At 40.8% G+C, this 24,384-nt stretch overlaps 1 protein-coding gene across 2 annotated transcripts in view; it reads right to left on the reverse strand.

Moving 5' to 3' along the window:
- Positions 1-24,384, reverse strand: part of LOC133765832 (probable ATP-dependent RNA helicase DDX60) — a 74,286-nt gene that overhangs the window by 35,421 nt on the left and 14,481 nt on the right. For both annotated transcript variants that reach the window (XM_062199370.1, XM_062199371.1), the window contains 7 exons: positions 23,638-23,733; positions 9,046-9,161; positions 7,584-7,723; positions 4,097-4,206; positions 3,897-4,001; positions 2,506-2,631; positions 440-567 (listed from right to left, as the gene is read on the reverse strand). In XM_062199370.1, coding sequence (XP_062055354.1) covers positions 440-567; positions 2,506-2,631; positions 3,897-4,001; positions 4,097-4,206; positions 7,584-7,723; positions 9,046-9,161; positions 23,638-23,733 — 821 coding nt within the window. The remainder of the gene's footprint in view (positions 1-439; positions 568-2,505; positions 2,632-3,896; positions 4,002-4,096; positions 4,207-7,583; positions 7,724-9,045; positions 9,162-23,637; positions 23,734-24,384) is intronic.

A 24,384-nucleotide genomic window follows, 5' to 3' on the forward strand; every position in this document is an offset into this window, starting at 1 on the left:
GGAAACTCCTGGCTCCTAGCTTCGGATCAGTGCAGCTCTGGCCATTGTGGCCATCTAGGGAGTGAACCAGTGGATAGACATCTCTCTGTGTCTCTACCTCTCTCTGTAACTCTGTCTTTCAAATAAATAAAATAAATCTTTTTTAAAAAAGAAAATATGTTATTGCAAAAATTAAAGGAAAATCAAGGAAAGGAGAAAGGTGGATTGAGGGAGGTAGAGAGGGAATTGTGCTTATCTTAGAAGTATATCTATAAAATGCATGAAATCTGTTCCCCATATTCTAAAAATTTAAAAAGAAAATATAACTTGAATATGCTCAAAAATTCCTGAAATTCTAATATATGTCAGATTATAAGTTCTTCCTTAATTATATTTTTCAAGAGTCTGCAAATTCATATAAATCAATGTATAATGCTTTCCACAGAAAATAATTACTTACGAAAAAAATATTGCTGGTAGCCTATCCATTTCTTTAAGTTTTTCCACAAAACAAGGAAACATTCGTTCCTTTTCAATCCTTGCACTGTCAAAAGTTTGAGGCTTAAGGTACTGCAGTAGCTGATTCACCTGAATAAAGTTACCACAAATAAAAGGTAGATAAGGTACTGATGACTGCAAAGGAAGGCAACAGGATGCGCAGATATTTGAGGGTGAAAAGCAAGTTGCCGTTGAACAGTATATTCAGAATGACAAATGTAAGTAGAAAATTAGGAATTCAACCAGTCATATACTAAACATTTAAATAAAATGAAAACCTCAGAAAACTTGAATGACATAGTTCTACAATACTGTGATCAAGTTTATGTAATACTGTGGTGTTGTGCTTACTGAAAGGATTGTCACGACTTAATGCTGATCATTAACAGTAAATACGGGCTACAGAAGGATGATTTCAACATTTAATGGCAAGAAAATCTGAAATAGTTTTTCTTATCTATAGATATCACATATACATCTATGGTCTACAAATAGTATTTTAATAGGATATTTCATTATTTTTTAATTAATAAAAAATGTGTGAAGCTATAATTTTTACGTGGTAAAAGTTACCACAGAAAAGGTAATAGATTCAGTAGGGGCTGTGCATTGGGCACAGTGGTTAGGGTGCCACCTGGGATGCTGACATCACAAAACAGAGTCCCTGGGTTCAAGACCCAACTCTGCTTTGGAGCCAACAGAAGCTAATACACACCCTGGGAGGTAGCAGGTGGTGGCCCAAATACCTGGACACCTGCCACTAAAGTGAGAGATCCAGATGTAGTTCCAGGCTCCTGCCTTCAGCTGGCCTAGCCCCAACTATTGAAGGCATTAGGGAAGTGAACCAATTGGTGGAAGATCTCTATATCTATCTATCTATCTATCTATCTATCTACCTATCTATCCACCCATCCACCCATCCACCCATCCACCCATCCACCCATCTCAGGCTCCAAAGGAATGAAGCATATGGCTGGAAGGGATGCGGGAATTAATTGGGTCTAGAGGTTTTCCACCTCCTAGGAAATGGCAAAAATACTCAATGAAATACTCAATGAAAGTCTGATCTAAGTGCTGTCTTTACACCCAAGTGTATTAGGAACCAGACAATGGCAATAGTGGGCCAAAGATTCTCCACCCTGCTGAGAATTAAACTTACACGGTGGGGGGAGGGGGTGGGCACTGGCACTGTGGCATAGAAGGTTAAGCCTCCTCCTATGGCACCAGCATCCAATACGGGTGCAGGTCCGTGTCCTGGCTGTTCTGTTTATGGCCTGGGAAAGCACTGGAAGATGGCCCAAGTGCATGGGCCCCTGTGCCCACATGGGAGACCCTGGCTCCTGGCTTCAGATCAGCCAGCTCCTGCCATTACAGCCACTTCAGGGATTAAAACAGCAGATGGAAGATATTTTTCCTTCCTCCCTCCCTCCCTCCCTTCCTTCCTTCCTCTCTCTGTCTCTCTCTCTCCCTTCCTTCCTCTCTCTCTCTCTCTCTCTCTCTCTCTCTCTCTCTCTATCTCCCCCCCCCCATCTCTGTAACTCTGCCTTTCAAATAAATAAATAAATCTTTTTTAAAAAATTACATAGGAGGTTGTTTTAAAATTCCAGTGCCCCAGTCCACTGGAGGTCAATCAGCTCAGAATCTCTAGATGAGATCAGGCTTCCTAGATGATTCCTGATAAGCAGCCAGGGTTGAAAACCTCTCATGAATTTAATAGCAATTTGGGACATTAGGTGTTTTAACATTTGCAGATCAATGTAGTCTGTCCCAGTGAGTTTTACTGACCGAGGTGCACATCCAAAGAGGATATAGTAGTAGCAGGTGTGGGTTGTCCCAGATGGAACTGAAGTAATGATTCTCTACATCTTTCTTTATCTAGCTGGCTAAATTTAAGGTAGAATGGCAAAGTACAGTAATAGGATTTCCATATTCAAATACTAAAGAGCCCTATGGGGATTCTCTTGACTGTAACTGAATAAATGAGATTCATTTTATATTAAATAAAAAATCCTAAATGTCTGTCACAACCTTGCCTGGGTCCAGCTGCATCCAACTAAGCATTTCCTTTTTCAGTTCCTCTTCATATTTCTTGGCATCTGTCCTCATGATGACTACTTTATTTTTAAAGCAGCTGAATTCTTCAGGTTCTAACTCCTTGAAAATGAACAAGCACAAATACCAAAGAAAATACAGTTATCACCTGGTCTAAAGTTTGCCACGTGCACGGTTATGAGGCAAATCACTCAGTTCACTGCATCCATGTTTACGAACAGCGTTAACCACATGAGGAGTTGAACACATAATATTTTTAAGTATTTAAAAGCAAGATTTATTAGAGCCAGAGGCCTCCAGCCAGAGTGGCGTGTAGGGGGCCCCAAGAGAGGCAAAACCAGAAGGGGCCCGTGGCGCTGGAGTTTTTAAGCACAGTTTTGGGGTAGGAAAAAAACTTCTCAGCTTGACATTCAGTTACAGGCAGGGACAAAACCCATCAATTTGAAAAAAAAAAAAAAAGACATATCATTCTTACTGTAGCAAGGTATTATTCTAAGAACTTTTAATTATTTGGCTTACCTTAATAACAATGCTACAAAATAGGCATTATTAGCTCTTTTAACTAATTTTTCTAAATCTAGAGAAATGAGTCTCTGAAGTTTATGCTTTGAACTATGAAATACTACGCCTTCATCTACATCAGAGTAACACCATTATCTAATTTGTTCATTCTTAATGGACTATCATGCCACAGGACTAGAGATACCAGCTAAGGAATACCCACAAACACACACACACACACCCCCACACACACAGACACACACATACACCATTCACAGACACATATGCGCACATATACAACATACACACATACACAACACACATGTAGACATGCATATCACCATACACATACATATACCACATGCACATACATGCATACACCACACACAACATACACACACATACCGTGAACACATACACCATGTACACACACATACACGCATACACCACACACAACATACACACACACATACCGTGAACACATACACCACATACACACACACACCGTGAACACATACACCACGCGCACGCACACATGTACCACCTTCACACACATACATCACACTCACACACATACATATACCATATTCACACACACACAGCACATGCAAATATACATGCACACAAACACCACATACACATACACGAAATGCACACACACACACACGAGAAATCTCCAAAAAGTTCATGGAAATGTGTATTGGGAAACAAACTGCATGAATTTCAAAATTACTTTGCACCAAAACAAACTTACAACTCCATTTCCTCTAATTTTTGAAATATATATACATATGTAAGTATATTATACGTATTTACACACACACAGAGAGAGAAACAGTGCCTAGTGTTTACTTTTGTACACGCACCTGCATTCTTGACCGTTCTGGCCAAATGTGTACCATAGCATCATACAGAAGTATGCTTTCCCGAGGAGAAAACTGAAGGTCTGCAGGGACTCCATACTTCTCTATCTAAAAAGCAGAAAATGAAAAGCCATTGATCTCCGTCCCATATGCAGATTTTAACCACCTAGACGCCTCCTTTTCCAAAGTGCTTTTGTACTTACATGGTTGACTGTGAGCGCAGCGCACGGGTGGTAGTGTGCAATGACAAAATCGTTATCCTTTAGAGAACACACATACTTTTCTAGATCGTTGTATCGTTCTTTGTACCACACTGTGAAAGTGGAATTAAAATGCGGATTAAGATGGGTTTGTCTCTCTCAACAATGATGTAATTCCGATTTTCTAAAGACAGCCAGGCCTAGGGAGAGCTGTGCTGGAGGCCTCTGTCGACAAAACGACAACAGGGCCATGCAGTGGAGGAGGAGCCTCTGTGCCTATACCGCACACAGATGTTTTACCTGCCCTCCTGGTCTGAATCTTCAGTCACAGTCCATCCTTGCTTCTTGTAATTCCTAGTGTATATTTTTCTAAATATTCTTGGAAAGCATGCTTTTGCACAAGAAACATGGTTTGAATAAAAAGGCCTGCAACCCATTCAATTATTTCAATAGGAAACACGGGTGTTACTGCTGCTATTACTATTGGATCATCTCCCTGTCTTTGAGAACAGTATCACCATCTCCCAGAGAAAATGAGTCTTCTTCTGTCATTTACGAATTTTTTAAATCCAGGAATCCAATATGCCACAGGGCTCTGTTAATATGCCACTTAATGTTAGGACAATTTAGCACTTACCTACCTAACATGTTATCTATTTTACTTACCCATTGTTTAACCCCTCCATCTCCATAAAAATTAAGCTCTAGGAAAGCAAGGAGTTGTTTCCTGCTCTATCTCTAGGGACTTGAGTGGGATCTGGCACAGATGAGGTACTTTGACATTGTCAAGTGAAAACATGTATATGGGGCCTGTGTGGCACACCTGGTTGAGCTTCTGTATGCAACCTTGCCATCCCATAGAGTGACAGGTCAGGTCCCGGGTGCTCCACTTCCATCCACCAACACCCTGATATTGTACTGAGAAAGCAGATGATGGCCCAAGTACTTCAGCCCCTGCCAACCACGTAGGAGAGACAGATGGAGCTCCTGGCTCCTGGCTTCAGCCTGGCCCATTCTCAGCTATTATGGCCATTGAGAGAATGTTCCAGCAAATGGACAATCTTTCCCTTTCTGTGTCACTATGTCTTTCAAATAAATTAACCTTTTTTTTTTTTAAGTTTCCCTAATCTACTGTTGGTGGGAATGCAAACTAATACAGCCATTGTGGAAGACAGTATGGCGATTCCTCAGACAGCTGAAAAAAGATATACCATATGACCCAGTTATCCCACCCCTGGGAATTTACCCAAACAAAATAAAGTCAGCATATGAAAGAGTTATCTGTACATCCATGTTTATTACAGCTCAATTTCCAACAGCTCAGATACAGAATCAACCCAAGTGTCCATCAAGTGGTGACTGGACAAAGAAAATGTGGAATACATACACTTTGGAATATTACTCAGCTGTAGAAAATAGAATTCTGTCTTTCACAATAAATTGGATGTACCTGGAAATGATTATACTTAGTGAAATAAGCCAGTTCAAAAAATCAAATACCATATGTTTTCCCTGATCTGTGGTAATGAAAAGAGTACCAAAAAGTAATGTATAATTATTTGCATTGCAATCTACACAAAATTATTCTTGTGTGTAAAGTTGAGATAAAATGGCTTAAAGTCTAAATGAACTTAATCATTATCCTGTAACCACACAGGAAATATTTAAATGTTACATTGTCGTTGGTTCTACTTCATTTAAAAAACTGTATAGGTGAAATGGTCACTTTTTCTCTTCAGTTATTTGTAGCCGCTGTGTATATTCCCACTAAACTAGGGTTGTTTTGCTTTTTACATGTTAAACTTCTTATTAGGTAAGGTATTAACCTTTTTTTAGTATTAAGCCTTTTTACAGTAATGGGAACTTAAAATATGCTATCTCAAAACCTAAAAAAAAGAAAGGTAGCAGGAAGGAGATTGGGAGGGAGGAAGGGAATATCATTATGTTCTTAGACTTGTACCTATAAGCATATTGATTCTTAAAATTAATTAAAATTAAAACAAAAATGAAATTAAAAAGCATGAATGTCACATATAGGAATCTGAAATTCACAATAGCTAAGAGATGGAATTAACCTAGATGCCCATCAACTGATTACTAGATAAAGAAAATGTGGTATACATACATGATGGAATTTATTCAGCCAAAAAAAAAAAAAAAAACAGAGAGAGAGAATGAAATCCTCTTCTACAATAAAATGGATGCAACTGGAAACCAATTTACTTAGTGAAATAAGCCAGAACCAAAAAGACAATAGTAGGTTTTCTGATTTGTGGTAAGTAAGATATAGAGTACACAAAAAGTCATGTATATGAGTGACACTGACATCCTGAGATTTGATTATTGTTTATAGCCCTTGTCTACACCCCTGCAGAATAGTAGTCTTCCTGTGGGTGGAATCCTTTATTTAGTGGAGGACTAGGCCTGTGGTGAAATAAGTTGAAAGTATGTTATTGCAAAAATTGAAAGGGAAAAAAGAAAGGATGGAGGAGGGTGGTAGGGAGAGTGGGAAGTATCATTATGTCCTGCAAATTGTATGTTTGAAAACTGTTCTCGTTATAAGAAAAATAAAAAAGTAGTCAGATAAACATGATTCTATACTACTTCAGAGAATTCTCATGAAATAGTCCCAAATGCATGAGGTATAACAATACTCGTTAATTCAATAGTAAAACATTTAGAGTATGTACATAATAAAAACAATTATGATATGGATAAAAGCATATGATTTCAAATATCCAGTATTTTCCAAGGAAAAGAGAGGCACATACAAAAATAACTACCATAGACGGTAGGAAATTGCATAACATAGGACATCCTATGGGACCTGAACTACAAAAATCAAGGTGGTGTTCGGGATGTGGCGCAAGGCAGAATCTTTCAAATGAAGAGTAGACAGAACTTGGCCAAGTACAGAGGAAAGTGACACAGGGAGAGCATTCTAAAAAAAAATAAATAAAACTGAAACTCAAAGGCAAATTTCGCACAATTAATAATCCGAACTATCAAGAAAGTTCTGAAAGGAGAAGATTTCTTGGATGAAACAGGGGATAGCACAGAAGCTGGGACCACAGGTGAAACAGGAAATTTTGAAACAGTCATTGTTCAGTGAGCCAGAACTGTCCTCTAGGTTTGTTTGAGTCTTTTCTCACAGAACAGGAGTGAAATGCTTATCTTGGCTATGACTCCATATCAATCACATTAAATCATGAAGGAATTTGCACGACACCAATTAGACAATATTTGGAAAGAATTTGATCTCCAAGTTCAGTCAGTTAGCTCTGTGGACGTCAACATGGAATATCACCTCCTAGAGCTGTTTCCTATCTATTTCATTTCCTCTGTAAGTGAAAGTAAGATGTACTGCCTTTCACGGTTACAATAAGGAACAATTTGCTCTGCGTATATAGAATGCCCTCAAATGTGACGAGCACACGGGGTATGCTTGCTACTTCTGCACTCCCCTTCTTCCGAGTGAAGAAATTCATACCCAGTCTAACTTTGTACGATGGCTTTCCTACTCTTGCTCGTTGTTGTCTCTTTGAGCTTTTTAAGGCATTTCTTGATGGATCAGCATTTTCCATTGTGCTTTCAACACATTGCCAATATCCTTTAACTAACGCCAACCACCTAGTTACAAAAAGAGAACAATCATTGTTGCAGAAAAACATGTTCCTAAGTCTGTATATATGAATCACATGAAATTTGTTTACCTTAAATAAAAAAAATTTTAAAAAGATAAAATGAAAAATTGGAAATGATGGGTGTGGTTCATTAACTTTGACAAAGATATCAACATAAAGTATAACAGGAGAACTCGGGTGAAGGGGAATATGGTAACTCTTTGTATCTCACAATTTGCTTGCAAATTTAAAATTATTCTTAAGTAAGATGTTAAAAAACAGATACAACTGGAGGGAGGCACAATGGTGGAATAGTGACAGAGAGGTCTTCTATAGGCTCTGCGAACTTAGCAGAAAAAAAAAGTGGAGAAGTTACACTCTTCGGGAAAACTGCAGTGGGAGATCTTGCAAAAGCAGTGGAAACGGCCTGGACCTAAGGAGAAGGCACAGACACACAGCAAGGAGCTTGGAGCCTGGAGCAAGAACACAACAAAGGAACCAGCAGCCCAGGATAGCTAGGTGGGGTCAGACTGCACCGGCCCTTGCCACCACCACGGCTGGTGCAGCTGGAAGAAGAATCTAGTAGACTGCACAGTGTCTGAGTCCAGCCCAGAACCCTCAGGGGAGCTGGGGCAACTGCTCACCCAGAGTGGGAGAAGAAAAGTGGAGCACCTCCCTCACCACGGCTCCAGCTTCTCTGAGCGCACCCAGCAGCTAGTGGGAACTGTTGGTAGGGGCAACCAGAGCAGTTCGAATCAACTGGTGGGGTCTGTCCCCACCTGTCATCAGGCCAACAACACCAGCTCCTCTGCACCCATATGGCAAAGGGCAGGGAGGGGGAGCCATCCCCACCAAAGGGAAATGCCACCCTCAGGGCTCCTGTACCCACCCAGCAGCAGGGCTGCAGATGGCAAGTACTCTGCTTGATTGCAACCCAGGGATTCTACCAAGGGGAAAAACCCCTGTGGGCTTTGAGTCTGCTCAGGGTGAAACACACAGCCTCCCTGTGGACAGGACAGCCTAGCGGGGCAGAGTGCACTCTCTTGCAGTCCTTGTCTGTGGGAGCCCAGGGTGCTGTGACTGTGAGAGGGGGCAGGGTGTAGCGGGTGCTGGGTAAGTTCTGGGTGCAGAGCCACACGTTCAGAACTCCTAGGTTGCCAGGGCAGACCACTGCAGCTGGACCGTGCACACAGAGAGCTCTGCACACGTTCCTGAATCTGCACACAGGAAATGGATGAAATTTGTATACTTTAAATTAAATAAAATTTTTTAAACAAGCAAAGCTTTAATTTAAAAAAAAAAAAGAATGAATATAAATCTCAGACTCACTCAGTGAGATGCTCAGGGTTACTGATAGTAGCAGAAAGGGCCAAAAAGGGACAACGAATCATAACAAGGAGATGTTCCCACACTTCTGCTCCAACTTCTCCCCCAAGGCAGTGAACCTGTCAGTGTAAACAGACTCAACATAAGAATGGGGACAGGTGTTTTATTTTTTAATGTTAATAAACTACCTGGCTACCAGACCTACTTTTCCCTTCTACTCTCCATTTCCGTAATATTCATTCATCCACTGACAAAGCTCCTGAAAGAAGCCAATATGTTTTTAGAATCACAGTATGTTCCAGACTTTAGCAATAATGTATTTAGGAATGACTTGCTTTGTAACACATTGTGATGACTGAACCATAAGCAAACACTATTGCCTGCCATGGTAGTGAAAGCTCATCAAGCACACTGAGAACAAAAGGACACATGCTAAGTGTAATTTACAAATGAAACACTGGTTGAATGACAGAGATTGTCCTAAACAGATACTAAGATAAATCTTGATACAAACCCACATTTGCTTATTCATCACTAATCTCAACACCTTTAAACAGTCTTGATAGATAACAGTATCTATCTTCAAAGGCATTTTATAAAGAGGAAATAATTTGCTATAAATTATTTACAATATATGCCAATCACAGTAAACATTAAAATAATGATGCAATTATATTTTGTATAGCAATGCATAAGTTACAATATGCTTAATTATTAATTAATACAATGCTTGTATTCTTTTCCTAACCTTTATTTTGTTGTGAAACATAAGATTCAATAAATTATATAAAGCTTAGATTTTTTCAGATCACAAAGTATTATCCATGGAAATGAAGTAAACCAAGTATCATTGTCACTGCATCTGTAAATCAAGACAAATAATGCCTCTAGCATTTCAGAAGTCCAGATTATAACACCTTCCCTCTTTGGAAATTACTATATCACTTTTTGAAAAAATTATGATTCCATTGGTCATTCTACTTCTTCACATGTCTTTGTGTATATATGTACTTGTATGTTTATATATAAAGCATAGAAATTTATTTTGCTCATTTAAAACATTGTATAACTGGAATTATTTAGCATGTGTTCTTTGTATCTAACTTCCTTTGCCCAACATGATTTTTAAATTAATCTGCATTTCGGCCGGCACCGTGACTCACTTGGCTAATCCTCCGCCTGCGGCACTGGCACCCTGGGTTCTAGTCCCGGTTGGAGTACCGGTTACTAGTCCTGGTTGCTCCTCTTCCAGTCCAGCTCTCTGCTGTGGCCCAGGAGGGCAGTGGAGGATGGCCCAAGTGCTTGGGTCCCTACACCCGCATGGGAGACCCGGAGGAAGTACCCAGCTCCTGGCTTCAGGTCGGCACAGCGCCAGCCGTAGCAGCCATTTGAGGGGTGAACCAAGGGAAGGAAGACCTCTCTGTCTCTCTCTCTGTCTTACTCTGCCTGGCAAAAATTTTTTTTAAAAAATTAATCTGCATTTCATTGACTTTCCTCACTCTATGTATTTTATCAAATGCCTGTGCCACCTTCTATTTTTTCCTACTCTGGAGGACATTTCCGTTGTTTGTAGTTTGATACTACCACCAACGATGCATCTATGAACATTTTATACACGTATCCTAGCCTGATCCAGTCTTACTCTTGAAAACGTGACTCCTGTTTTCTATTTCAGGATATATACAAGTGGAATTCCTTGTTCCTGAAGTATTGTCGCCGTCACCAGTTCTGTTGAGACCATTTCCAAAGCAGCACAATGTGTGTGCCTTGCCGTTGCTCCTCCTCTTCTGCAACACCTGCCACTCTAACTGTCCACACTGTGATGGGTATGGCTCAATGAGAGGTTACTTTCAATTACTTTAGTTCTTTATTTGAGAAGAAAAACAGAGAAAGGCAGAAAGGGACAGAGAATGCACCTACTGACTGATTCACTCCCCAAATATCCACAATGTCCTGGGCCAGGCCAAAGCCAGGAGCTGGGAACTCAACCTGGGTCTCCCACATGCATGACAGGAACCCAATTACTTGAGGCATCACCTGCTGCCTCCCTGGGTGCACATTCACAGGCAGCTGGAGTCAGGAGTCTGAGTTGGGAATGGAACCCAGGCTCTTCACCATGGGGTGTGGGCAAACGCCTGCCTCTCAGTGTGATATTAACTTGTATTTCACTTGAGTTACTTTTCAGAAGTGTATCAAGGGTCTTCAAAAAGTTCACAGAAAATGTATGCTATGAAAAAGTCATTTGTGGAGGGGCTGGCATTGTGGCACAGCCGGTCCTGCGATGCCAGTATCCCATATGAGCCCCTGTTTGAGTCCCAGCTGCTTCATTTCTGGTCCAGCTCCCTGCTAATGCACCTGGGAAAGGTAGCAGAAGATGTCCCAAGTGCTTGGGCCCCTGCCACTCAAGTGGGAGACCCAGATGGAGTTCTTAGCTTCTGGCTTTGGCCTGACCCAGCCCTGGCTGTTGTGACCATTTGGGGAGTGAACCAGTACATGGAAAATTCATTCTCTCTCTCTCTTTCTTTTTCCCCCTTAAGGATGTGCTACAGCCGGCGCCGTGGCTCAACAGGCTAATCCTCTGCCTTGAGGTGCCGGCACACCGGGTTCTAGTCCCGGTTGGGGCACCGATTCTGTCCCGGTTGCCCCTCTTCCAGGCCAGCTTCTGCTGTGGCCAGGAAGTGCAGTGGAGGATGGCCCAAGTCCTTGGGCTCTGCACCCTATGGGAGACCAGGATAAGTACCTGGCTCCTGCCATCGGATCAGCGCAGTGCGCCGGCCACAGCGCGCCAGTCGCGGCGGCCATTGGAGGGTGAACCAACGGCAAAAAGGAAGAAAGGAAGACCTTTCTGTCTCTCTCTCTCACTGTCCACTCTGCCTGTCAAAAAAAAAAAAAAGGATGTGCTACACACAGAAACACAGATAGTCATCATTATGAAAGAATGTAAAGGCAGAAAATCCTCCAGTAAAAGTACAAAAGAAATCCAAAGTAAACAATGGGAATATTATGGAAAAATGGCAGAGCCAAGTTGTTACTTATCAATAGTCATGTTGAATGTAAATGGCTTCACTTCTCCAGTAAAAACCAGACTGGCTGAATGGATTAAAAAACAAGACTCATCTATTTGCTGCCTACAAGAAACACCTCTCACCAACAAAGATACAAACAGACTGAAAGTGAAAGGATGGAAAAAGATACTCCATGCCAACAGAAACCAAAAAAGAACTGGTATACCACCCTAATATCAGACAAAATAAACTTCAACGTGAAAACTGCTGAAAAAGACAAACAAGGGCACCATGTAATGATTAAGGGATCAATTCAACAGGAAGAGGTGACTGTTGTAAATGTACATGCACCTAGTTACAGGTCACCTGGTTATTTAAAGAAATGTTAATGGATCTAAAGGGAGATAGGACTCCAATACAATAGTAATGGGGCGGGGAGGGGGGGAAGGTCAGACCAAGGCAACAGGACGAGTCACACAGGGCAAAATAGCTAATAAGGAAAGGGGATATAGCCAGCGGTGACAGAGCCATGAGAATTTCCTGCAGAGAAGCCCAGGAGTCCAACAGAGACTGAGCAGGCCCACACTGAGGGAGCAAAAAGTGGTGGAAGAGCAGTGGAGAAACCGAACCTCGAGACTGACACCACCCCCACCCCCGGCAGACCAGGTGAGACACGAGGTCTCGAGTCCACGGAGCTGCAGGTAGAAGTGGGCGGAGGAGCCTGGCGAACTGTGTTTGAAGCTCCAAGCTGGAAGAACAGGGGAACAAATGGAGAGGTTGGGCACCCCCTACCATCCATGTCTCCCCTGCCCCACAACCAGACCTGCAGCCTGCTGGGAGAAGCCATATTGTTTGTTTACATCTTCAAATGTAAGCAGGGGGCTGCTGCCTTTGCTGCTCATGCTCATGCCCATCAATTGGGGGGGCCACTTCACAAGACCCCAGGAACAGGATCACAACATTCCAGAGTAATTTCCCCATCACCACCACCAGGCTGTACAACAAGGAGAAGTCCTAAATATCGAAATCTCAGGCTCACTCCATGCACAAGTGAGAAGCAAGCCCAACCCCAGAAGGCAGGGCTTAGTGCATCAGAGCTCTCGTACCTGCCCCCATCAAGATCAAGAAGTGAACAGGAGGACTCCTGGAGGCGGCCCTGCATGCTTCCATTTGCAACGCACAGACACATAGCAGCTCATAGCAGTGGGAAATCTCACTGTTAGGTAGGAAGTCAGATATGAGCTTATGTGTGTATGACACAAAGGCTTAAAGAGAAGATGTCTATGTCCAGCATATGCATCTGCATCTCAAAGTCATCCCGATAACGTTTCAGGGGCAGCCCAGTGTTCGCATCCTACTCTGCCCCTTCCTACCCGATAATCTGCCAGGTGGGGGTCCCCGCCCCTTCTGCCTGACAATCTTCCACAATCGCAGCCCAGTATCTGCATTTTAAACACCCTGCTCCAGATCCTGGGATAGGATGGTGCCAGCTAGGCTGCCTCCTGTCTGATACCTTCAGAGGAAAACTCAGATAGGAGTTTCTTAATATTTGCATCCATAAAATCCTTTGTTTCAGGAGGAGATGTGTGAAGACAAATACTCATCTCCTTAAAAACCCCCAGCCTCCACCGGACGGTGCGCTCAGCCCTCTGCCTCTCTGCTGAGCCGCCCGCCTGCCTGGCCAGGTGTAATCTCTCCACTCAACAATATAACCTTGTTCCCTCCCCCCCAGTCCAAGCGACTGGGCACTCTCTCTCAGGTCCTGTCTGGAGAGGTGCCCATCCGTTCTTACGGATGTCCCTTCCCTAATAAACTTTGCTATTTTACTTTTCCACTACTCTGTCTCACGCCTGAATTCTTTCTTACGAAGACAAGAACCCTGCCATTCACGGGTTACATCACCACAAGCACCAAGACACATATTAAAGAGAAAAGCAACCAGAAATGAAAAAAAAAAAAAAAAAACAAAAGAAAAAACCTTAATAAGGATAAGGAAGACAATATGAGTCCCCCCAAAGGAACACTACGACTCTTCAATAATAGAAGCTGAAGAAGAGACTGAGGTTACGCTAGATATGGAATTCAGAAAATTAATCACCAGATTACTTAGAAGCAATCAGAAATAAACTCACAATCGAAATGAAAAGTGTTCCCAAGAAATTGAGATATTAAAGAGAAGTCAGTATGACCTTGTCTAAATAAGATTGGAGTTGGTGAACTCAAAGGCTTCCATAGCCTTGGCAACCCATGATAAGAGCCTAGGGTGATTACTGATGCCATTAACAAGAGTGTCAATTGTTAAGTCAACAACAGGAGTCACTATGCACTTACTCCCCATGTAGGATCTCTATCCTTAATGTATTATACTATGCAAATTAATGCTATAACTTGTACTCAAACAGTACATTTTCTGTTTCTGTGTGGGTGCAAACTGTTAAAATCTTTACTTAATATATACTAAATTGATATTCTGTACATAATGATAATTGAAAATGAATCTTGATGTGAATGGAATGGGAGAGGGAGTGGGAAATGGGAGGGTTGCAGGTGGGAAGGAAGTACTTTGGAAATTTATATTTATTAAATAAAAGTTTAAAAAAAGAGAAGTTAGAATGAAATACTAGAAATGAAGAATTCCATAGTTCAAATAAAAAATGCAGTGGAAAGTCTTAACAATAGAATAAGTGAGACAGAAAAAAGAATATCAGACTAGAAGACAGTTTTCTGGAAATAATAAGGTCAGACCAAACACAAGAAGAAGAAATTAGGAAACTGAAAAACATGGTAGGAGATATACAAGATTCTATCAAACAACCCAACACACAGATCCTAGGACTGTCAGAAGGCATGGAGAGAAAGAATTAGAAGGCCTTCTTAATGAAATAATAACAGAGAACTTCTGCAATCTGGAGAAAGAGACATCCAAGTACAGGAAGTACACAGAATTCCCAACAGACAGGAAGAGAAAAGATCTGCATCTTGACACATTGTAGCACAGCTCTCCTCGGTAATGCATAAACAAAAGATCTTAAAACCTGCAGGAGAGAAAGACAAATCACACTCAGAGGAAACCCAATTAGACTCACTTCCAACTTCCCATCACAAACCCTAAAGACAAGGAGAAAATGGAAGACATACGCCAAGTCCTAAGGGAAAAAAAAATTGTCAACCCAGAATACTGTACCCTGCAAAGCTCTCATTTATGAATGAAGGAAAAATAAGGATCTTCCACAACAAACAGAAATTCAAAGAATTTCTAACTACCTGCACAGCTCTAAAAAGATGTTCAATGATGTGCTACACACAAAAACACAGAAACAGGAACATCCTTACAAAAGTAGTTGAATGTAGAAAATGACCCAGCAAAAGTACAAACAAAATACAAAAACAGAACTATTTACGGAAACATGGCAGGGCAAAGTCGGTACTTAACAATACTCACAGTGAATGTAAATGGCCTGAACTCACCAATTAAAAGACACAGACTGGCTGAATGGATTAAAAAAGAAAATCCATCTACAATACAACATACCAAAATTTGTGGGATACAGCAAAAGCAGTGTTAACAGGAAAATTGATAGCAATTGGTGCCTACATCAAGAAACTGGAAAGGCACCAAATAAATGAACTTTCATTCCATCTCAAGGATCTAGAAAAACAACAGCAAACCAAACCTAAAACTAGTAGCAGGAAACAAATAATTAAAATTAGAGAAAAAAATGAGAAGAAATTTTAAAAAATGAAACCAAAAAACAATTCAAAAGATCAGCATAACAAAGAGCTGTTTTTTGAAAAAAATAAACAAAGATGATAGACCATTGGTGCAACTAACCAAAAAAAAAAAAAAAAGAAGAAGACCGAAATCAATAAATATCAGAGATGAAAAAGGAAATGTAACAACAGACACCACAGACATAAAAAGAATTATCAGGAATCACTACAAAGAGCTGTATGCCAACATGGTGGGAAACCTAGACGCAATGGACAGAGTCCTGGACACATGCAATTACCTAATTGAGTCATGAAGACACAGAGAACCTAAGCATACCCATAACCAAGAAAAAACTGAATCAGAAATAAAGTCCCTCCCAACAAAGAAAAGTGCAGGACCAGATGGGTTCACTGCTGAATTCTATCAGACATTTAAAAAGGACTAACTCCAATTTTCTTAAGCTATTCAAAAAAATTGAAAGGGAGGGAATCCTCCCAACTCCTTCAATAAATCCTGCATTGTATTAATTCCTTAGCCAGAAGAAGATGCAACAGAGAAAGAGAACTACAGACCAGTAGCCCCAATGAACATAGATGCAAAAATCCTCAAAAAATGTTAGCCAATCAAATCCAACCACACATCAGAAACATCATCCACCCAGACAAAGTGGGATTTATCCCTGGTATGCAACACTGACAAGTCAATAAATGTGATACATCACATTAAAAAATGAAAACAAAAACCATATAGTTATCTCAATAGACACAAAGAAAGCATTTGATAATATTCAACATTCTTTCATGATGAAAACCTTAAGCAAATCGGGTACAGATAAAGCAATCCTCAACACAATCAAGGAAATTTATGACAAACCCATGGCCAGTATCCTATTGAATAGGGAAAAGCTGGAAGCATTCTCCCGAAGATCCAGAACCACACAAGGATGCTCACTCTCACTACTTAATATAGTCCTGGAAATTTTAGCCAGAGGCACTAAGCAAGAAAAAGAAATCAAAGGGATACAAATTGGAAAGGAGGAAATCAAATTATCCCTATTTGCTCATGACATGATCCTAAATATGGTACATATAGGGAATCCAAGACTCCACAAAGAGACTATTGGAACTCATAAAAGAGTTTGCTGATTTTATATCCTGCTGCTTTACCAAAGAAAAAGTCAATAGCCTTTGTATACACAGGCAATGTCACAGCTGGAAAAGAATTTCTAATATCAGTCCCATTCACAGTACCTCCAAAAAGAATCAAATATCTTGGAAAAAAGTTAACCAAGCTTGTCAAAGAACTCTATGATTAAAATTACAAAATACTAAAGAAAGATATAGAAGAGGATAATAAAAATGGGGAGAAAATCCTCCATGTTCTTGGATTAGAAGAATCAACATGATCAAAATGTCATGTTGGTGGGAATGCAAACTGGTTAAGCCACTATGGAAGTCAGTCTGGAGATTCCTCAGAAACCTGAACATAACCCTACCATACAACCCAGCCATCCCACTCCTTGGAATTTACCCAAAGGAAATTAATTTGGCTAATAAAAAAGCCATCTTTACATTAATGTTTATTGCAGCTCAATTCACAATAGCTAAGACCTGGAACCAACCCAAATGCCCATCAACAGTAAACTGGACAAAGAAATTATGGGACATGTACTCCATAGAATACTATACAGCAGTAAGGAACAATGAAACCCAGTCATTTGCAACAAGATGGAGGAATCTGGAAAACATCATGCTGAGTGAATTAAGCCAGTCCCAAAGAGAAAAATATCATTTGTTTTCCCTGATCGGTGACAACTGAGCACCAAAGGGGAAACCTGTTGAAGTGAAATGGACACTATAAGAAACAATGACCTGATCAGCTCTTGTCCTGACTCTAGATGTACAATGTAATACTTTATCCTTTTTAGTATTTGTTGTTGTTGTTGTTGTTGTTGTTGCTGTTGTTGTTCTAGTACTAGTGGTTGAACTCTGTAATTAACACACAATTATTCTTAGGTGTTTAATTTTTAACTGAAAGCTAATCCCTGTTAAATTTAAGAGTGGAAAAAGAGAGGGAGGAGATGTACAATTTGGGACATGCACAATCAGACTTGCCACAAATGGTGGAGTTAAAAATGTGCCAGGGGATTCCAATACAATCCCATCAAGGTGGCATGTACCAATGCCATCTCACTAGTCCAAGTGATCAATTTCAGTTCACATTCGATGGCTTGGATAGGTCTAAGAAACAAAGGGATCACACAAACAAGACAAGTGTCTGCTAATACTAACTGATAGAATCAAAAAGGGAGAGAAAGATCCAACATGGGAAGGGTGATACACAGCAGACTCATAGAATGGCAAACGTCCTAAACAACACTCTGGCCTCAGAATCAGCACTTAAGGCATTTGGATCTGGCTGAAGAGCCCATGAGAGTATTGTAGGCATGGAAAGCCAAGAAACCATGGAAAAGAAAAAAAAGAAGAAGACCTAAATGAAAGATCTCTGTGAGTGAGATCCCAGTGGAAAGAACGGGGCCATCAAAGAAGGAGGTACCGTTCTCTGAAGGGAGGAGAGAACTTCCACTTTGACTATGACCCTATCAGAATAAGATCAAAGTCAGCGAACTCTAAAGGCTTCCATAGCCCTGGCAACTCATGACTAGAGCCTAGGGAGATTACTGACACCATGAACAGGAGTGTCAAATTGTTAAGTCAGCAACAGGAGTCACTGTGTACTTACATCCCATGTGGGATCTGTCCTTAATGTGTTGTCTAATGTGCAGTGATGCTATAACTAGTACTGAAACAGTATTTTTACACTTTGTGTTTCTGCGTGCGTACAAACTGATGAGATCTTTACTAATTATATACTGAATCGATCTTCTGTATATAAAGATAATTGGAAATGAAAAAAGGAAAAACCTGGTGTTAAAATGGAAATGGCATAGAAAATTAATTAATTTAAAAAAATATATTATGTAAGATCTCTGTCTTTAATGTACTGTACACTGTTATTTAATGCTATAACTAGTACTCCAACAGTATTTTTTTTCACTTTGTGTTACTATATGGGGGCAAACTGTTGAAATCGTTACCTAATATATACTAAACTGATCTTCTGTATATAGAGAATTGAAAATGAATCATGATGTGATTGGAAGGGGAAAGGGAGCGGGAAAGGGGAGGGTTGTGGGTGGGAGGGAAATTTTGGAAGGGGGAAGCCATTGTAACCCATAAGCTGTACTTTGGAAATTTATATTCATTAAATAAAAGTTTAATTAAAAAAATGTCCTTACTACCAAAAGCAATTTACAGATCCCAATCAAAATATCAATGACATTCTTTGCAGCTCTAGGAAAAAATGATGCTGAAATTCACATGGATACACAAGAGACCCCAAATAATACAGCATTCTTATACAAAAAAAAAAGCTGGAGGCATCACAATACCTGACTATAAGACATACTACAGGGCTGATGCCACGGCTCACTAGGCTAATCCTCTGCCTGCAGCACTGGTACACTGGGTTCTAGTCTTGGTTGTGGCACCAGTTACTAGTCCCAGTTACTCCTCTTCCAGTCAAGCTCTCTGCTATGGCCCAGGAGTTCAGTGGAGGATGGCCCAGGTGCTTGGGCCCTGCACCCACATGGGAGACCAGGAGGAAGTACCCGGCTCTTGCCTTTGGATCGGCACAGCACGCCGTCCACAACGCATCAGCTGTAGCAGCCACTTGGGGGTTGAACCAACAGAAAAAGGAAGATCTTTCTCTCTGTCTGTCTCTCTCTCACACTGTCTAACTCTGCCTGTCAAAAAAGAAAGAAAGAAAGAAAGAAAGAAAGAAAGAAAGAAAGAAAGAAAGAAAGAAAGAAAGAAAGAAAAGAAAAGAAAAGAAAAGAAAAGAAAAGAAAAGAAAAGAAAAGAAAAGAAAAGAAAAGAAAAGAAAAGAAAAGAAAATGTACCAAGTACAAATGGTCTGGCTACTTAAAAAAAAAGGACATACTACATACATACATACATAATCAAAAAAGCCTGGTACTTGCACAAAAAGAGACTTGTACACTAATGGAACAGAATAGAAATTTGCTAAATCAGTCCATGCACCTACAACCAACTTATCTTTGACAAAGGAGCTAAAACCAATCCTTGGAGCAAGGACAGTCTCTTTTAACAAATGGTGCTTGGGAAACTGGATCTCCATAGGTAGAAGTAGGAAACTAGACCTCTACCTTCTACCTCACACAAAAATCCATTCAAAGTGGATCAAAAGCCTAAATCTAAGATCTGATACCATGAAATTACTAGAGAGCACTGGAGAAACTGCAAGACATTGGGATAGGTAAAGAGTTCTTGGAAAGACCCTAGAAGCACAGTCAATCAATGCCAAAATTGACAAATGGGATTACATCAAACTGAGAAACCTCTGCACTACAAAAGAAGCACTCAGCAAAGTGAAGAGGCAACTGACAGAATCAGAAAAAATTTCTACAAACTACACAGCTGATAAAGCGTTAACATCCAGAATCTATAAAGAGCTCAAGAATTTCAATTAAAAAAAATCCAACTAAGAAATGGGAAAGGATGTGAATAGGCATTTTTTGAGAGGAAATTCAAATGGCCAACAGACACATGAAAAACTGCTCAAGATCACTAGCCATCAGGGAAAGGCAAATCAAAACCACAATGAGGCTTCACCTCACCCCTGGTTAGAATGGCTCTCATACAGAAATCAACAAACAAGAAATGCTGGCAAGATGTGGGGGAAAAGGTACCCCAGGTCCACTGTTGGTGGGAATGTAAACTGGTGCAGCCACTGTGGAAGACAGTATAGAGATACCTCATAAATCTAAATATAGACCTACCATATGGCCCAGCCATCCCCGTTGAGAATTAACCTAAGGGAAATAAAATCAGCATATCAAAGAGTTATCGCTACCCCCATGTTCATTGCAGCACAATTCACAATAGCTAAGATATGGAGTCAACCTAGATGTCCATCATCTGTTGACTGGATAAAGAAAGTATGGTACACATACACTATGGATTACTACTCAGCTGTAAAAAAAAAAAATGAAATCTTGTCTTTTGTAACAAAGTAGACACAACTAGAACCTCTATACTTAGTGAAATATGGCAGTCCCAAAAAACTGATATTATATGTCTTCCCTGATCTGAGGTAACTAACAGAGCACCTGAAATGTAATGTATTAGAGAGAAATAGACATTTTGAGACTTGATGATTGTTTATAGCCTTGTCTCTTCCATTCAGGAACAGTGCTTTTTGGGCTTTTTTTTTCTTTCTGTTTTTCTCCATACTATTTGGTGAAATATTTAACTTAGTGTAGAATTAACTACATGATCATCAAGTAAACTGCAAACAAACCTTTGTAAAAACTAAGAGTGGATGGGTAGGAGGGGCAAGGGAGAAGTGCCACTATGTTGCTAAATCTGTATATATGAAATGCATGGAACTTGTAAAACTTAAATACTGAAACAAAAAAAGGTTTAGAAATTAAGAAATGTGTTGCTAGATAACTCCTAGACACAAAATAAATCATGATGAAAACAAAAAGTCATTCTAAACTGAATTATTAAAAGAAAGAATGGTTCCTAAAGCAGTACTTTATGTATAAACTTCAGTGCTTGTGCATGTGTTAAAAAAAAAAACTGAATTCAAATTACAGGTCATCTTCCTAATTCTGCAGCCTCCCTATTTTAAATTTGCTTGTTTGGTTTGACCATTGTAGTTTGCTTCTTATTTCCTTCCCATTAGTTTGCATCAAAATAGTGCTAACTGGAAGTTAAATCGGCAATAGAGCAAATATGACTAATCTTGCCCTGTACATACCTGGTGACAGGTGAAGAGAAAAGTACCTACAAAACAAATTAGTTCTGGGGCCAGAATTGAAGCACAATGGGTTAAGCTACCACCTGGGACACTGGCAGCCCACAATAAAGCACCACTTCAATTCCTGGCTCTTGGCTTCCAATGCAGCTCACTGCCAATGTGCCTGGGAAGGCAGCAGCAGATGACCCATGGACTTGGGCCCTTGCCACTCATGTAGGAGACCCAGATGGAGTTCCTGGGTTCAGGCTTCAGCCTGGCCCTGCCCTAGCCTTGCAGTTACTTGGGGAGTAAACCAGATAAAAGATCTCTCTGTTGCTCCCTCTCTGACTCTTCCTGTCAAATAAACAAGTAAATCTTTTCATTTTTGTTTTTTTTTTTAAGATTTATTTATTTATTTGAAAGTCAGAGTTACACAGAGAGAGGAGAAGCAGAGAGAGAGGTCCTCCATTTGATGGTTCACACCCAAATGGCCACAATGGCCGGAGCCATGCCAATCTGAAGCCAGGAGCCAGGAGCCTCTTGCAGGTTTCCCATGCGAGTAAAGGGGCCTAAGGACTTGGGGCATCTTCCATCACTTTCCCAAGCCACAACAGAGAGCCGGAATAGAAGTGTAGCAGCTGGGCCTCAAACCAGCACCCACGTGGCATGCCGGCACCTCAGGCCAGGGCCTTAACCCGCTGCACCATAGCACTGGCCAAACAAGTAAATCTTTTCTTTAAAAAGGTAGTTTGGGGCCAGTGTTGTGGCACAGAGTGTTAACTCCCTGGCCTGAAGCGCTGGCATCCCATATGGGCACTGGTTTGAGTCCTGGCTGTTCCTCTTCTGATCCAGCTCTCTGCTATGGCCTGGGAGAGCAGTGGAAGATGGCCCAAGTCCTTGGACCCCTGCACCCAAGTGGGAGACTCGGAGGAGGCTCCTGGCTCCTGGCTTCAGATTGCCACATCTCCGGCCATTGCGGCCAATTGGGGAATCAACCATTGGATGGATGACCTTCTCTCTCTCTGCCTCTGCCTCTCCTCTCTCTGTGTAACTCTGACTTTCAAATATATAAATCTTTTTTTTTTAAAAAAAAGGTAGTTTATGGGGCCAGTGCCATAGTGCAATAGGTTAATCCTCTGCCTGCAGTGCTGGCATCCCATATATGTGCCAGTTCTAGTCCCAGCTGCTCCACTTCTGATCCAGCTCTCTGCTGTGGCCTGTGAAAGCAGTAGAAGATGGCCAAAGTGCTTGGGCCCCTGCACGTGTTTGGGAGACCAGGAAGAAGCACCTGGCTCCTGGCTTCGGATCAGCACAGCTCCAGCCATTGCAGCCATTTTGGGAATGAACCACTGGAAAGAAGACCTTTCTCTGTCTCTCCCTCTCACTGTCTGTAACTGTACCTCTCAAATAAATAAATAAAACCTTTTAAAAAAAAGGTAGTTTGTTCACTCAGATAAATTTCTTTGCCTAATAAAAAATCAGAAAGTCTTTTCTATTAGTTATTGGTGTGTCCAACAGTTTTCTCTGCCACCATTATATATTCTTTTATAAAAATTATTTCTTTATGTTATTAATTTGAAAGGGAGAGAGAGAGTGATCTTCCACCTGTAGGTTCGCTCCTAAAATGCCTGCAAAAGCCACAGCTGGGCCAGGCCAAAGCCAGGAGCCTGAAACTCAATCCAGGTCTCTCTCATCAGGGAGAGGGACCCATGTACCTGAGCCATCAGCAGCTGCCTCGTAGGGTGGGGGCTTTAGCAGGAAGATGGACTTCGGAATGGAGTGAGGACTCGAACCCAGGCACTCTGATATAAGACAAGCATATCAAGGGGCATCTAAATCACGGTACCCAACACCTACCACCTATATTCTGCATGTAGATTTAACCCAGCCTCAACTCTCCCAGATCTTATCGGTAAACCCTTCTATAAACAACTTATATTTATTTTAGTAACTAACCATATGAATGCCATCTTTATTAAAGTACATACGGTACATGTGGTCTTGGTTGACATAAAATATTCTGTTGAGATAAAAGAATAAAAAGCAACATACCTCATCAAATATGACATATCGTATTCTTTCTGTCCATTTCTGATAATGAGGTGATAGCAAGAGTACTTCCAAACACTGAGGCACTGTTACTAATATCTGGGTTTTTAAAAAAAAAAAAGAAAAGCTGTTTTAATTTCCAAACATTAATAAGAAATTTTATGACACACTATACCCATCTTACATTTCCATGTTCAAAAAAATATTTTATTAATGTAAAAGTAAAATGAATATGTACAACTGATCCCCACATACGCTGCCACTGATACACTCAAAAACAGTTAAGTTTATTTCATTAAGAAACATTCTCTTGAGGCTGGTGCTGTGATGTAGCAGGTAAAGCCGCTGCCTGCAGTGCCAGCATCCCATATGGGCACCAGTTCTAGTCCCGGCTGCTCCACTTCTGATTCAGATCTCTGCTATGGCTTGGGGAAGCAGTAGAAGATGGCCCAAGTGCTTGGACCCCTGTACCCATGTGGGAGACCAGGAAGAAGCTCCTGGCTCCTGGCTTCGGATCACCGCAGCTCCAGCCATTACGGCCAGTTGGGGAGCAAACCAGCAGATGGAGGACCTCTCTCTCTCTCTCTCTCTGCCTCTCCTTCTCTTTCTGTAGAACTCTTTCAAATAAATAAATAAGTCTTTAAAAAAAAAAAGAAAGAAATATTCTCTGACACAGTATTCTGGGAATACAAAAGTCACCATGCCCTGTAACCATCACTACTAAAGAGGAAGTTGCTTCCTCAGGCTAAA

Source organism: Lepus europaeus, chromosome 8 (genome assembly GCF_033115175.1).
Source record: "Lepus europaeus isolate LE1 chromosome 8, mLepTim1.pri, whole genome shotgun sequence".
Classification (NCBI taxonomy): Eukaryota; Metazoa; Chordata; class Mammalia; order Lagomorpha; family Leporidae; genus Lepus; species Lepus europaeus.